Consider the following 14,116-nt stretch of genomic DNA (forward strand, 5'->3'; position numbering starts at 1 on the left):
ATATATATATATACACACACACACACATACATATACACATACATACATAAATATATGTACATGTATATATGTATACACACACATATACATGCAAAATTATTCTATACATACTTCTATTTACACTTCTTTCTCTGGACACAGATAAAAACTTTCTTTGTGTGTCCTTATAGTTAATTTGGGGATTTATAATAGTCAAAAAAACTTATTCACTCAGAGTGTATGCATTTTGGAAATAATTTATTAACAATCTTGAAAAGACAGCATTTTCTATCTAATGACTCGATATGGACAAACAAGGAAATAAGCACAGAAAGGCCACAACTGATTTCCTTTTCTTTCTTTTTAAACAAAGCAAACAGACAATCATGGAAAAGACTTTAGCATTAATCCCTATGATAGGTGTTTCCTAGCTATTAGCTTCTTCAGAGAAGTCTTGATGTCCTTGTTCCTCAGGCTATAGATGACAGGGTTCAGGGTTGGGGGTACCACTGTATAGAATATAGATAACAACAGATCTAGAACTGAGTAAGATTCCTGGTGTGGCTTAAGATAAGCACTGACACTTGTTGTCATAAAAACTATGAGAACAATGAGGTGGGGCACACAAGTGGAGAAGGCTTTTGACCTACCCTCTGTGGTTGGAATCTTCAGCACAGTTGAGAATATGGGGCCGTAAGAGATAGCTATGGAAATAAAGCAGAGAATCCCTAGAGAAACTCCAATAGCCAAAGTCACATCTACTCCAATATGTATATCAGAGCAGGAGAGCCTAAGTAATGAAGATACATCACAGAAGAACTGATAGACCTCATTGGAGCCACAGAAGGGCAAAGTGAATGTACTACCTGAATATAGAGCCCCAAACAAACCTCCACTGATCCATGAAACAGTTGCCATCTTCACACAAGTCCTTCTCGTCATGATGACTTCATAGTGAAGAGGCTGACAGATGGCCACATAACGGTCATAGGACATCACTGTGAGGAGAAAAAGCTCAGATGCTGCAAAGAAAATTACTAAAAAGAACTGTAATACACACCCTATGAAAGAAATGGAACGGCTACCACAGAAGGAGTTTGTGATAGATTTAGGGAGCGTGGTAGAAATAAAGCAAAGATCTAAAAATGACAGGTTCTTCAAGAAGAAGTACATGGGGGAGTGGAGATGCTCATCAAGAGAGATGAGGGTGAAAATGAGCAGGTTGAACATTAGAGCCACCAGGTAGATCAGTAAGAAGAGCATGGCATGTAGGACCTGCAGCTCCCAGGTGTTGGAAAAGCCCATAAGAAGGAATCCTGTCACCATGGTGAGGTTAGCCATTCTCAGGGAGTTCTCCTGATTGTCTGAATAGAAAAAAGAAGCAATTATTAATGATGAGAACACTCAGTGTGTCAAGAGACTTTGGTTTAGGTCTACTCTGTGATCTAAAAATCACAGTGCTTTGGTTTCATCATTTGCTACATAAGGAGATGAAATGATACCAAAGTTTTAACCTTAGAACCCGGAATTTTTGAAAAACATATTTTGATAACTATATTTCACCACGGGTGATTTCTTCTGAAATCTCCGTATTGTAATGTATACATTTAAATATACTATTCGGAAGAGGTGGTGGTAGGCTTCACCAGAAGCAGATCAGGACACAAGATAGTTTAAGAATCCCTGAACTAAATAATTTTAAGGGCTCTTCTACATCCCAAAGTATCTGTGTTTCTAGAAACAGTATCCACAGCTTGAAAAAAAGTGATAATAATAACAATGTGTTTCAAGGGTTGTAGAGTGCATTTAAATGGGTAAAGTAGTATTATACCATTTTGAACATAAGTTACCACATCTCAGGGAAGTTATGAGACTTTCTAGAGGTCACACTAGAATTGTTAGAACCTGATTGCTAACCCTGCACTTCTGATTCCAAAGCTGGTTTGAAAGCTGCTCCAGGTTCCTGTACTGAGACAAACCCGAGTATTCCCTTCATGAACAAATGACTTTCTTCCCATCCTTGAGGAATGTTAGTGATATAAGTAGATTCTTTAACAATTTCAATGATGTCCACTGCCGAAGATGGTAACCCAACCAAGACCCTGTCATATTGCCAGCCTTATTACCTTAGGATAATAAAATTCTACTGCAAAGGAAGTCAGTGCCATGGATTTGGCATCAACCCAGTTGATTTCTGTTTTATTTTCTCTTTTAGTCAAAGACTAGCCCACCAGTAACTGGGAAGAGCCATCTTGAAATGCAAATCCATTGTCAACTGGAGAACTAATTCTCAAACCACCTTTATTGTGGTGAGTCTGTTCTACTCTCTTTGTATGATGAAGGCAGAATGGAGAAAGACCACCCCTCTGGAGTCTGAGTTATCTGGCTTGAGTTAAAGTACCCATCTATCTCCAGGAAGATAGGTAAAGCAGTGGATAGAGTGCCAGACTGTGGTTAGAAAGACTCAAGTCTAAATCCAGGCTCAGACACTTACTAGCTGTGGGACTCTGGATAAATCACTTAACTTCTACTTGCTTCGGTTTCCTCATTTGTAAAAGAGGAATAATAATAACACCTACCTCCCAGGGTTTCTCATGAGATCAAATCAAATAATAATTATAAATCTCTTAGGAGAGTAAATGCCACATGGTAAATGCTATATAAATGTTAGCTTTTATTATTTCATATTCTTATAAACTCATAAGTTAACATACAAAGGCATGCCTGAAGGACCCTCTTCTCTCTTTAAAGATAGACAGAAAGAAACCTGTGCTTTGTATACAAGACAAAGGAATTATTGATAGACATGTTTCACTAATACTTCTCAACAAAGTTTTATCAATTATCTGCTCTATACAAAGCTCTGTTCTAGACTGGAATAGGTCATGTAGATCATGGAGAACTGAGTCAGATGATCAGTGTAGAATTGAGTCAGATTTCTGGGTTGGCTTTAGATAAGTAATGACATCTGTTGTGATAAAAACCGAGAGAATGATGAGTGGGCAGGCAAGTGGAGAAGTCTTCTGACCTACCCTCTGTGGTTGGAATCTTCAGTATAGTTGAGAAGATGTGGCTGTTGGAGATTATGACATAAATAGAACAGAAAAGCCCTAAATGAAAGGCAAAAGCCATAGTGACATTGATTGCAAAGTGTGTCTTAGAGCAGGAGATCCTGAGTAAGGCAGAGACATCACAGAAGTACTGGTGGATCTCCTTGGAGCCACAAAAGGGCAAAAGTGATTGTATTAGCTGAGTATAGGGCCCCAAACAAACCTCCACTGAGGCAGGAAACAGCTGCTATCTTCACACAATCCCCTCTCGTCATAAAAAGTTCATAGTGCAGGGGCTGACAGATAGCCACATAGTGGTCATGGGACATCATTGTGAGGAGAAAAAACTCTGATGCTGCAAATAACATCATTAAAAAGAGCTGTGACACAATCCCCCAAAAAGAGATGGGGCACCATTGACTTAGAGAGTTTGTCATTGATTTGTGGACCATGATGGAAATGATGCAGCTCTAAAAAGAGCAAGTTCTTTTGGAAGAAGTACATAGAAGTATGGAATTTTCCATTAAGAGACATGAGCATGAAAAGGAGTGTGTTACCCATCAGAGCCTCCAGGTGCATCAAAAAGAAGAGGGTGGCATATAAGACCTGTAGCACCCAGATGTTGGAAAAGCCCATGCGGAGGAATCCTGTCACCATGGTGAGAATGATCATGTTCTAAGCATAGAGGATTTTCTCTACTGCCTGCATGGAGCAAACAAACAGATACCAAATGACGAGAAGGACATGGCAGGTAACTTTGGTTCAGGCTTGCTTTGTGACCTTAGGCACATGACAATTCTTTCGGCCTTAATTTTCCTATTTTTAAAATGACGTGATGGAACTAGTTCAGATGATTGTGACCTGAAGTTCATGGTCCTAAAATATTTTGATAAAAGTATTTCCCTGTAGTTTGTTTCCATCTTAATCTTAGAGTAATGAATCTCAGAAATTTGTCCATAGGCTTCAAGACACTTCTAAAAGTGATCATGAAGGAAAAAGGGCTAAGAACCCCTGAAGTAGATGATTTTAAGGCTCTTCTACATCTCAGATTACCTAGGAATCAACAAACAATACCCTGGCCTTGAAAAAGTTGATAACAATAGCTTTATCTCTCTCAGTGGATGGTTTTCATTATCATGAAATACTTTCATTATAAGACCCCATTTTAGGTGGACAATTGAAGTATTATTACTAATTTATACACAAGACACTGGGGCTCAGAAAAGTTAAGTGACTTTGCAATCATTATCCAAGGAGTCTCAGAACCAAGATGTTAATCCAGGTTTCCTGCTTCCAAGGCTGTCTTTAAAGCTCCTCTAGGTTACTTAGCTGAGGCATACTGAGATATGAACATGCTGTTCATAAAAAGTGATTGTACTCTCATCCTTTAAGACTGATAGTGGTATAGATTATCTAGAATTTTAAGTTATATCCACTGCCCTGGACTACTTCACTATCCAAGACATTTTGACACTATAATCAGTCCAATAGACTAGATAGAAATGTCATGCAGATGAATGTACTGCTATATATTAGACTTCCTTTTGACTTTTTCAATTTCAAACTCTCTCTTGGTTACCAGTAACTCACACCAGCCTTGTTCAAGTGCAAATCTATCATTAAATGGAACAATAACTCCCCAAACATTTTTTAATAAGTTGGATCTCTTCTGGTTTGAAGAATACAGCATGTGGAAAAACTGCTCCCTCCACCTCCAAATACCACTTTAGATTTTGATTCACCTTACTCGCATTATAACAACCCTGGAGCTCAAACCCAATCTTCATATACTCAAGAATTATTTCCCAACTTATACCTTTCAGATGCTTTATTTTTGTCTATAAGGCAATATATGAATAGACATTTGCATTTGGGCATGAAAAGAAATTACAAAGGGTGGATCAACCATAACATTTTACAGGGCATTTATCAATTGCTTGCTCATACAAGCCTCTTTTCTAAACCTGGGTAGTTTAAAAATGTGAATCATTTCTAGGCCTCAAGATGTTTCCAGTCTTTCAGGGTAACAAGTAATATATGCAAATGAATATAATTTGAAGTAGAATGGGATAAATGCATGGGAGGAGAAAAAAGAGCTCAGAGAACTGTGAGATACAGAGCTTATTTCTGACTGGCAAAATCAAGGGGCAGGTCTTTGTTTAATGGAATTTGTACAGAAGTTCTTAGAGTTTGGGTAGGATTTCAAAAGGCATAAATATTGAGGTTGCAATGGGAGATTCCAAGTATGTTTTGAGCATCAACACAGAAGCAGTGATGAGCAAGGCAAGGAAGATGGATTGTCTATTTTCTTAATATGACATCCTTTTGGAATTCAAATATTGTTTTCAAGAGGCATAATCTCAATCAAAGTACAAGGACTTTTATTAAAATGCCCATGTTTTCCCATGCCTTATTCTTCTTAGTCTTATTCTTTATTTTTACTGGGACTCCCAGTTCCTGGACCTCTTAACAATTTGCTTGACAATCGTACTTAATTTGATTTTACTTTCTTCCCTTCCTGATTGTGTCCCAATAATTAAGCATTTTAATTGGATATTTATCTCACTTCTTGAATCACTTGCTACTTTGTTTTATTGCAGATCATACCTTGCCAAAGCCTAAACCTTGGTTACTTTAGCCACCCACCTCTTATACTTTTACTCAAGTACTGCTGGATAGAGCTGGGCAAAGTCACAAAACTCTACTGACTGAGTTCACTACCAATTTATGCCATATAATTGCAACTGGTCCTCTTGGCTGCTCCCAAACGTATCTTCTCTTCTTATATCTCCCATACCTTCCCTCCCAAATATTTGCACAAGTGAAGACTTCATATCATATTTTCATTTAGAAGATAGAGACCATTATGGTTGGGAGTTATTTCTCCTTTCTTTTTAACTCACAACTAATTGACATCTTGCCCCATTCTCTCTTGCTTTAGTCTCTGATGAAGATTTAAAGTAGCCCTGTTCCTGAGGAGTAAAATTCTCTGTATATACCCTTGATTCCATCCCATTTAAAGGTTTTTCCTCTATTATTAGTCCATTCTCAACCTCTAATATTAGGTCTTTCCCTAAGTTTCATTTGTTTTCTGGGTCCTAAAATTTCCCTTATCCTTAAAAATACTCATATGGGCTCTATAATATTTCTATACCCAGTAAAAGTCTTAAAAATGCTTTCCATATTTTTTCTCTACTGTCTCTTCTTTCATTCCTATAAATGCCCTTTAATCTGACATATGACCTCATGAGTCAACTGAAACTATCATTTTCAAAGTCAACAGTAATTTATTAATGTTTTTATCTGATAGATTTTTTAAAAAGCTCATTATTCTTGACTTCTGTGTAACATTTGACACTTCAGCACTCTCTCATCCCTTATAGTGTGTCCTCTCTGGATTTTTGTTACTCTGCTTTTTCTTGTACCTCTCTGAAAACTAATTCTTAGTTTCTCTTGGTGCATCAGCACTCTCCCATCATGCCCTCTAACTGGGTTTATGCCAAGGATCTGTTTTAGGCTTCCTTCTATCCTTTTCTTCATGCTATCTCAGTGGCTTTATTATTTCACATGGGTTTGTTCATATTCCCTATGATGATGAGTCCCATAGTAATATTTCCTCCACTTGTCTCTCTCTTAAGCTTTAGCATTGCATCATGTATCGTTCATTCTAAAGCAGATGTCCTTTAGTGATCTCAAACTTAGCATGTCTCAAACCTACCCATTATTTTCCCCATTCCAAGAAGATCCCTTCTTCTCAGCTTCCTCATTTTTTCAGAGTAACACCATCCTTTCAGTCCCCAAGTTCATAACTTCACTGCTATCCTTTTCATGGGACTTTTACCCCATTTCCCCACATTTAATCAGTTTATACATAGTGTTCTTTCTATCATGCCAATATCTCCCACATTTGTCCCTTTAACTTCATTTACCCAGCTACCACTCTAGTTCAGACCTTTGTCAATTATAGAGAATAGTATAGTATCTTTCTAATTGGTGTCCCTGTCCTAAGTCTCTCCCATCATCAATCTATTCATCACACATCTGCCAAACTGGTTTTCCTAAAGCACAGAATTAAGCATGTCACTTCCCCATTCATTAATCCCAGAGGGCCCACTAATTCTCATAGAATCAAATATGAATTCTTGTTTTTGATTTTTAAATGCTTTCTGAAAGAGGCCCCAATATTATTTCCAGCCATAGTGTATGGTCATCTTCTCTACCTCAATCAGATCTAATGTCCAGCCAAAATAACCTTATTGCCTTTCATTATATATTTTTTTCAGTTGTTTTAATCATATTGGATTCTTCATGACCCCATTTAAGGTTTTCTTGGCAAAAACAAAGAGTGGTTTACCGTTTGCATCTCCAGTTCATTTTACTGGTGAGGAACTGAAGCAAATAGAGTTAAGTGACTTGCCTAGGGTCACAAGATACTAAGTATCTGAGGCCATATCTGAACTCACAAAGATGATTCTTCATGATTCACAGCCCAGTGCTCCATCCACTGCACAACGTAGCTTCTCTTCCTTCCACTTATACAGTGTTCCATCGCTCACCTCTGTGCTTTTGCCCTGCCTATTCAAAAGGTTGAAGTTGAGGATTATTTACTCATCTGTCTTTGAATCCCTAACCCTTAGCACAGTGATTGACTTGCTTTAGGACCTTAGCAAATGCTTGCTGATTGATTTGTGGTTAGCCATTCAGCAAAGGAAAGATCATTGTACCCCAATGTATGACCTAATATTACCTGAAGTGCTCAACTTCACTTTTTGTGCTTCCTGAATTTTACCAATAAAAAGATAATTTTATTGGATGTGCTCTTTTTTTTCAACACTTAGATGAGATCAGGTACTAGAAAGAGCATTTTGCTTGAATATTATAGAGAAAAGGTATATGTGATTTTGGAAGTGGCTACACCACAAAGAAAGTCAGTCCTGCGTTCATAGGATGATAATTTTCAGGGAGGGGAGACTAAGTTGAATACTCACTGGATAGCAAGGGAGCAACATGAGTGACCTGGGTACTTGGCTCTTATAAAAATCAAGCCAAGTGTGGCAAAAATTATAGAAAATGTGAAGATTGCTTTAGGTAAGCTCCTACATCTTTATATTCTCTAAATATATTTTAAATGTAAATTATATTATTTTTATTTATACTTTATATTTTGAATATAAATTATATTCTTTAAATATAAAGATGTAGGAACTTACCTAAAGCAATCTTCACATTCTCTATAATTTTTGCCACGCTTGGCTTGATTTTCATAAGGGAGCAACATGAGTGGCCTGAGTGCTAAAACTTAGTTAAGAATATAAAGATGTAGGAGCTTACCTAAAGTGATCTTCACATTCTCTTTAATTTTGCCCTGCTTGGTTTGATTTTCATATGGTTTCAATCATATTGGTTTCAATCACAGATGCAAGTTGTAACAATCTCTTTCCATTTGCAAACATAGTTTTTAATATACCTGGACATTTCAGATGGGTTTTGTCACAGTTTTTTCTAATCTTGGGCACAAAGTCACTGATGTATCTATACTTTGATGACAGAAGGTGGAAACATATACCTTGTTTCATTCACTTCTTCAATCCATTGCTTGACATGAGACTATCTGTTCCCCATTCAGGCACCTTCAGGCTTGTGAAGAGATGGAGTAAGCTTTTGAAAGTGAAAGACATTCATATATCCAATGGATAAAGGTCTAGTTGACAATAACTGCATTCCCTTTTCTTCTGATTTCTGGTCCTAGTAGGATCTCGCTATATTCTCAGTCACGTTAAGTATACTGAGGTGGGAAGCACTGATGTCTTCTTAGGTATACTTACCACTTTTCTACTTCAACTGTAGTATTTAAAATGTTTTTAGGGAATCAAGTTTGTCAGTATCTAGTTCCATTCTTTCTTTGTGGTTGATATATTTGCTGTATTCTTACATCATTTTATTTGCTTCGGAGATTCAAACTCTGTAAATTTGCTGGGTTCTCTAAGGGTGATAGAACTAGAGATCTCCTGAGTGTTTCTATAGTTATTTAGTGTTAAGGGTCCTATAGTCCCTGAGCAGCTCAAATCCTAAAACCTGCAGCCAGCTTGTTAGTGTGGCCCTTGGGAAATGAGGGTACTTGAGAACTGTATGATACCTAGATCCTATGACCTGTATTGATAACAACATACCCATCCTAGTAACCATCTGATCACATTTAAAACTATTTTTTAATGCAGAAAAAAACTTTCATATTCCACAAAGTAATATAATTCAATACAGTGCCCCTTTTCCAAACAACAAACCCATCAACAGAAGATATTCTTCTGTATCTCTGAGAATAAAGCAGCATACCTCATTACAACCGTTATCTTTTCTAATTCTCCATTTTTTATAAGAAAGGGGGTGTCATTTAACAATCTGGAACAAATATTGTATGTCTGTTCCTAGCACCCACCATAGTGCCTGATATATACTAAGCATTTATTGAGATGTAAAAAGAAGTTATGAAGATAATCACTTTTCGGAGAGAGAGAGAGAGAGAGAGAGAGAGAGAGAGAGAGAGAGAGAGAGAGAGAGAGAGAGAGAGAGGGAGGGAGGGAGGGAGGGAGGGAGGGAGGGAGGGAGAGAGAGAGAGAGAGAGAGAGAGAGAGAGAGAGAGAGAGAGCACTTTAGAGGTGTCTTAATACTTACTATCTCCCCATCACTATGATATTGTGTCTCTGTGCCAGCTTTCTGATCATTTTCTTGAATTCCTAATTTTGTTCAGTCATTTAGTCCTTTCTGACTCTTCAAGACCCCACGAACCAAAGCATCCCAGTCTCTTCTATCTTTTACTATTTCTTGAATTCTTCCAAGTTAATGTTCATTGTTTACACGATGCTCTTTCATTCTCTGACCTTCCCTTTTCCCTTTGCCTTCTATTTTTCCCAACACCAGGGTGTTTTTCCAATGAGTTCTGTCTTCTCAATATGTAGCCAAAGTGTTTAAACTTCAGCTTCCGTATTTGACCTCCCAGTGAATAGCCCTAATGAATTTCTTTCAGTATTGACTGACTTGATCTTGCTGTCTAAAGGACTCTCAAAAGTCTTCTTAAGCACCATAATTTGAATGCATCAGGTCTGTGTTGCTAAGCTTTCCTTATAGTCTAACTAACATAGCCACACATTGCTACTGGATAACAAAGTCTTGACTGTATGGAGCTTTGTTGGCAATGTGATCTATTTCCTTTTTAGTGTGTTGTCCCAATTTGCCATAGCTTACCTTCCAAGGACCAAGTGTCTTTTAATTTTGAGCCTAAGAATATAAAATCTGACACTGCTGCCATTTCTTCTCCCTCTATTCACCAAGACGTGATGGTTCCAGTTCCAATATCTTACATTTTTTTTGATGTTAGGCTTCAAGCCAGCTTTTACAATCTCTTTTACTCTCATGAGGAGGCTTCTTAATTTTTCTTCACTTTTTGCAATCAGAGATTTCCTCATTTCTTTTCTCTTCATGTTTAGGTCATTTGTACCCAATTTTGTACACGATTGCTGTTAGTACTTCCATTAATCTGCACTTAAATGCTCTTTACCATTCTTGTTCTGATGTTTCTAGGATATCCTCCCATTAGTATAGCACGTAATGAGTAGAGCTTGCAATCCTCCCTTACAACTCTTCATCATTTTTTTTTTGCTCTCCTGCTACTTTTAGCAGCACTATAGTAGTAGTCTCATTGATAGCATTATTTCAGTCACAGGGTTCAATGACACAAAGATTCAGTGATTCTCATGAGGTCATATTTGCTTCTTGAATCATGTCCTCTAATTCATCTTGCTTGTTACCTAAACATGGACTTTTTAGCCCATGGATTTTATTTCCGGTCCTTTCTTGGAACCTGTATTGTGTCCTTCTGAAAGGCTTTCCAACTGCTATCCTTCTTTTGTTTTAGCTACAAACCATGCCATTTATCTTGGTGGATGTGAATACTTAAACTTTCTATCATCTTTTTATCCTTTAAAGCAATTTTAATGAGCATATATGTTCTTATGAACTTCTATTCCTAGTCAAGAGCCATCACTTTTTTTATTATGCCAACATCCAGAAGTCAAAACTCAATTTTCTTTTATCATCTTCTTAGGTAGCTTTCATTATCCAAATTATTTTTTCTTTTCTATATGGGGAAAATACCACCTGTTTCCTATGTGTTTCATGACAGTGCTTTCTAGGTTCCTTCTGAATATTATTTTTGTCCTTGAGAGTTCTAAAAAATTGGAAGTTATTCTCATTTTTATAACTGTTGGTAATTTCCTGGTATATCTTCAGTCACCTGTCCCAAAAAGAAACAAAATTCTCTGATGTTGGTAAGAGGACTAGCTGCTTTGGTACCCTGAGCATATCTATAACTGCCCCTACTTTTTCTACCTCCTCTAACTCTTACTGAGATTCCTAATAACCTGGAGTAAATGACATGTTAGTCAATCTAATAGGTATAACCTGAACTTCGTTACAAACAACTAATAGTGATAATAATGGTGTAAGGGTTTGAATTTTACAATATTAAACTATATGCTCAACCAGCTCCCTCTCATCATTAACACCTCTACTCAAAGCCTAGAGATTAATTTAAGTAATTTTGTAGCTAAAATTGTCTACAGGATAGTTCATGAATTAGCTACGTGTTCCTCTCATACAGGTAGCCTTTGCTTTAGCTACAAAATTTACTTGTGGAACTTTAGTATGTCCTCCTGTCCAGGTTTGTAAAGCAATGAGGCACACGGCCGAGTTCATATCATTTCTCCTGTTCTGAGAAAACCATTGCAAAGCTGCATATGTGTGCATATTGTATCCTAATACATGAATTATCAGAATTTAATTAGCGCATTTTAGACTTTTAATTGGGTATATTATTTGAAATCCTATATACCTATTTTCTCTTCACCATGGTTCATTTTGATGCTGTGGTGATTTTAAATTTCACATTGTTTTAGGCAGAACAAGAGGTTTTCAGATATTTTGCAACATAACAAAATTTGAGTCTGATTTATGTTGCTACATGATATCGCAAACATGAAAAAACTCTAGAGGAATATTATTTTAAAATCAGCTCTAATTTCCTTCAAGTCTAGCACATCATTGACAAATTTAGAGTTTTATTTGTAGAAAACAAAATGGCTGTGTTGACCAACTCTACATTAAGCCTTATCCGTTATAATGATATGTACAGATTTTAAGGAACACTATAGAAAAACAGGAGGAGTTTTACCACAAGGAAACAGAAATATAAAAACAAATGTTGGCAGAGTTGAACAGTAGAAGAAGACTATTCATTCTTGATATGAAACTTCTTGAAATGTTTGGCTGGACAAATAGACTTTCTTAATCTGACTATCCTAGTGATTAATATATGGATGGTTCAGTATCATTTTGCCTAAAATTTGTTCAGCAGAACATTTTAGAGTTCAAGTGTATGCCATTTCATCCATGTGAAGTCTGTCTTCCTGGTTTTCAATTGGGGGATGTATTCTTATAATTTTATATTGATTCAATTTCTGGCTTTGCTTCTTTGGGAGTTTGCAAAGCCCTGAAGATTCTGAGGAACTAATTTCAGAATCACCATGGAAAAGTGGCTTTTTGTTTGCTAATTCAGTAAATAGTGTTATTGTAGTTCAGTTATTTCAATAGTGTATGATTGTTTTTGACCCCATTTGGGATTTTCTTGGCAAAGATACTAGAGTGGTTTACCATTTCCTTCTTCACCTCATTTTGCAGATGACAAACCTGAGGCAAACAGGGTTAATTGATTTGCCCATGATCACATTGCTTGTAATTATCTGAGGCCAGATTGGAATTCAGGAAGATGAGTCTTCCTGACTTCAGGCCAAGCACTCTATCTTTTAGGGTGCCTAGCTTCCTGTACTCCAAATATCTCCTGGATTAGAATATCTATCAGACCCTAATAATTCCTCTGGGGATTTGTACCACAGTGTTACTACCTCATGTGTAAATGCCCTTATAGGTATTTCAAAGGTCCATGCAAGTCCAAAGTCAGCTAGCTTAATTGCTCATTTATCATTTATTATTTTGAGGTTTTAAATGTCTGTGACGAGCTCTTCATGAGTAACCAAAGGCAGTGTGTTGTAAGATTTAGTACACATAACTTTTAACAAGTGAAGAATCCATGTGCTGGCTAGGAGAGATAGAATCCAATTATTTCTTGGGATACATGGAAAGGAATAAAAAAATGAGGTATGGTCTTGCATCTCCTATGAGTAGTACATCTTGAAAGCTGGCAATGTTATGGTGAAGTTCCTTCAAGAGTGAAATTTCTTGAATTGCGTGACTTAAAATATCCTTTTCCTCACTCTGTAACCTGATTTTATTCATGGCTACCATGTGACCTTTAGTTTATGCAGACCCTTGCATACAGCACCATAGATACCTTTCCCTGTTTTCTCTATTTTTGTGTAATCCTCGATAGCCATTCAATACGCTGGAGACTCTGAGTCCAAGGTCAGAGGGGCACAGATGGCAGCAGAGGCAGTGGTAGCAATAGCAGGGACATCAGAAAAGTCTCTTCTACCTCAGTTTTAGGGACTTCATGTGAGATCATCACATTTGTAATCCATACCTTGTTCATTTATTCCCTAATTGATAGGCATCAGATGCATTTCTATACTAATTCTCTCTCTCTCTCTCTCTCTCTCTCTCTCTCTCTCTCTCTCTCTCTCTCTCTCTCTCTCTCTCTCTTTCTCTCTCTCTCTCCTCTCTCTTTCTCCTTGTGTCTGTCTCTTCTCCCTCTGCCTTCTCCTGCTCTGCTCTCTTCTCCTCCTCTCTTTTCCCTCTCATGTTGAAATGCCAGCTGTTCTCCAAATCCATTTGCCTATTTGTTTACATGTCTATGTACCTTAAGTATAATTTTACTTAAGCTTTGTTTTTATCTATCCTGTTCACCCTCCTTTTCTTCCCTGTTCTTTCCATCCTCTTTTAAGATGATCAGACATAAAGGAAACACTCTGGTCTTCCTGTCTCATTAGAGTCTCTCTTTGACCACTGGTTCAGATAATAGGGATCAGTGGGCATATATTTATTATCTCCACATATTAGAGGATAGGTTGGTTGGTTAG

The 14,116-nt window shown here is 37.2% G+C and overlaps 1 protein-coding gene and 2 pseudogenes across 1 annotated transcript; all 3 read right to left on the reverse strand.

Moving 5' to 3' along the window:
- Positions 1-390: 390 nt before the first annotated feature.
- On the reverse strand, positions 391-1,320 carry LOC118855969 (olfactory receptor 14A16-like). The gene has a single exon (XM_036766018.1). The coding sequence runs from the start codon at positions 1,318-1,320 to the stop codon at positions 391-393; it is 930 nt and encodes a 309-aa protein (XP_036621913.1).
- Positions 1,321-2,894: 1,574 nt separating this feature from the next.
- Positions 2,895-3,701, reverse strand: LOC118857771 (annotated as a pseudogene).
- An 8,615-nt stretch (positions 3,702-12,316) lies between these two features.
- Positions 12,317-13,474, reverse strand: LOC118857772 (annotated as a pseudogene).
- Between the last annotated feature and the right edge of the window lie 642 nt (positions 13,475-14,116).

The sequence above is a fragment of the Trichosurus vulpecula genome, chromosome 7, assembly GCF_011100635.1.
Source record: "Trichosurus vulpecula isolate mTriVul1 chromosome 7, mTriVul1.pri, whole genome shotgun sequence".
Classification (NCBI taxonomy): Eukaryota; Metazoa; Chordata; class Mammalia; order Diprotodontia; family Phalangeridae; genus Trichosurus; species Trichosurus vulpecula.

Coding starts and splice junctions, on each gene's coding strand:
- LOC118855969 (XM_036766018.1), bottom strand. CDS start 1,320: ATGGCTAACCTCACCATGGTGACAGGATTCCTTCTTATGGGCTTTTCC.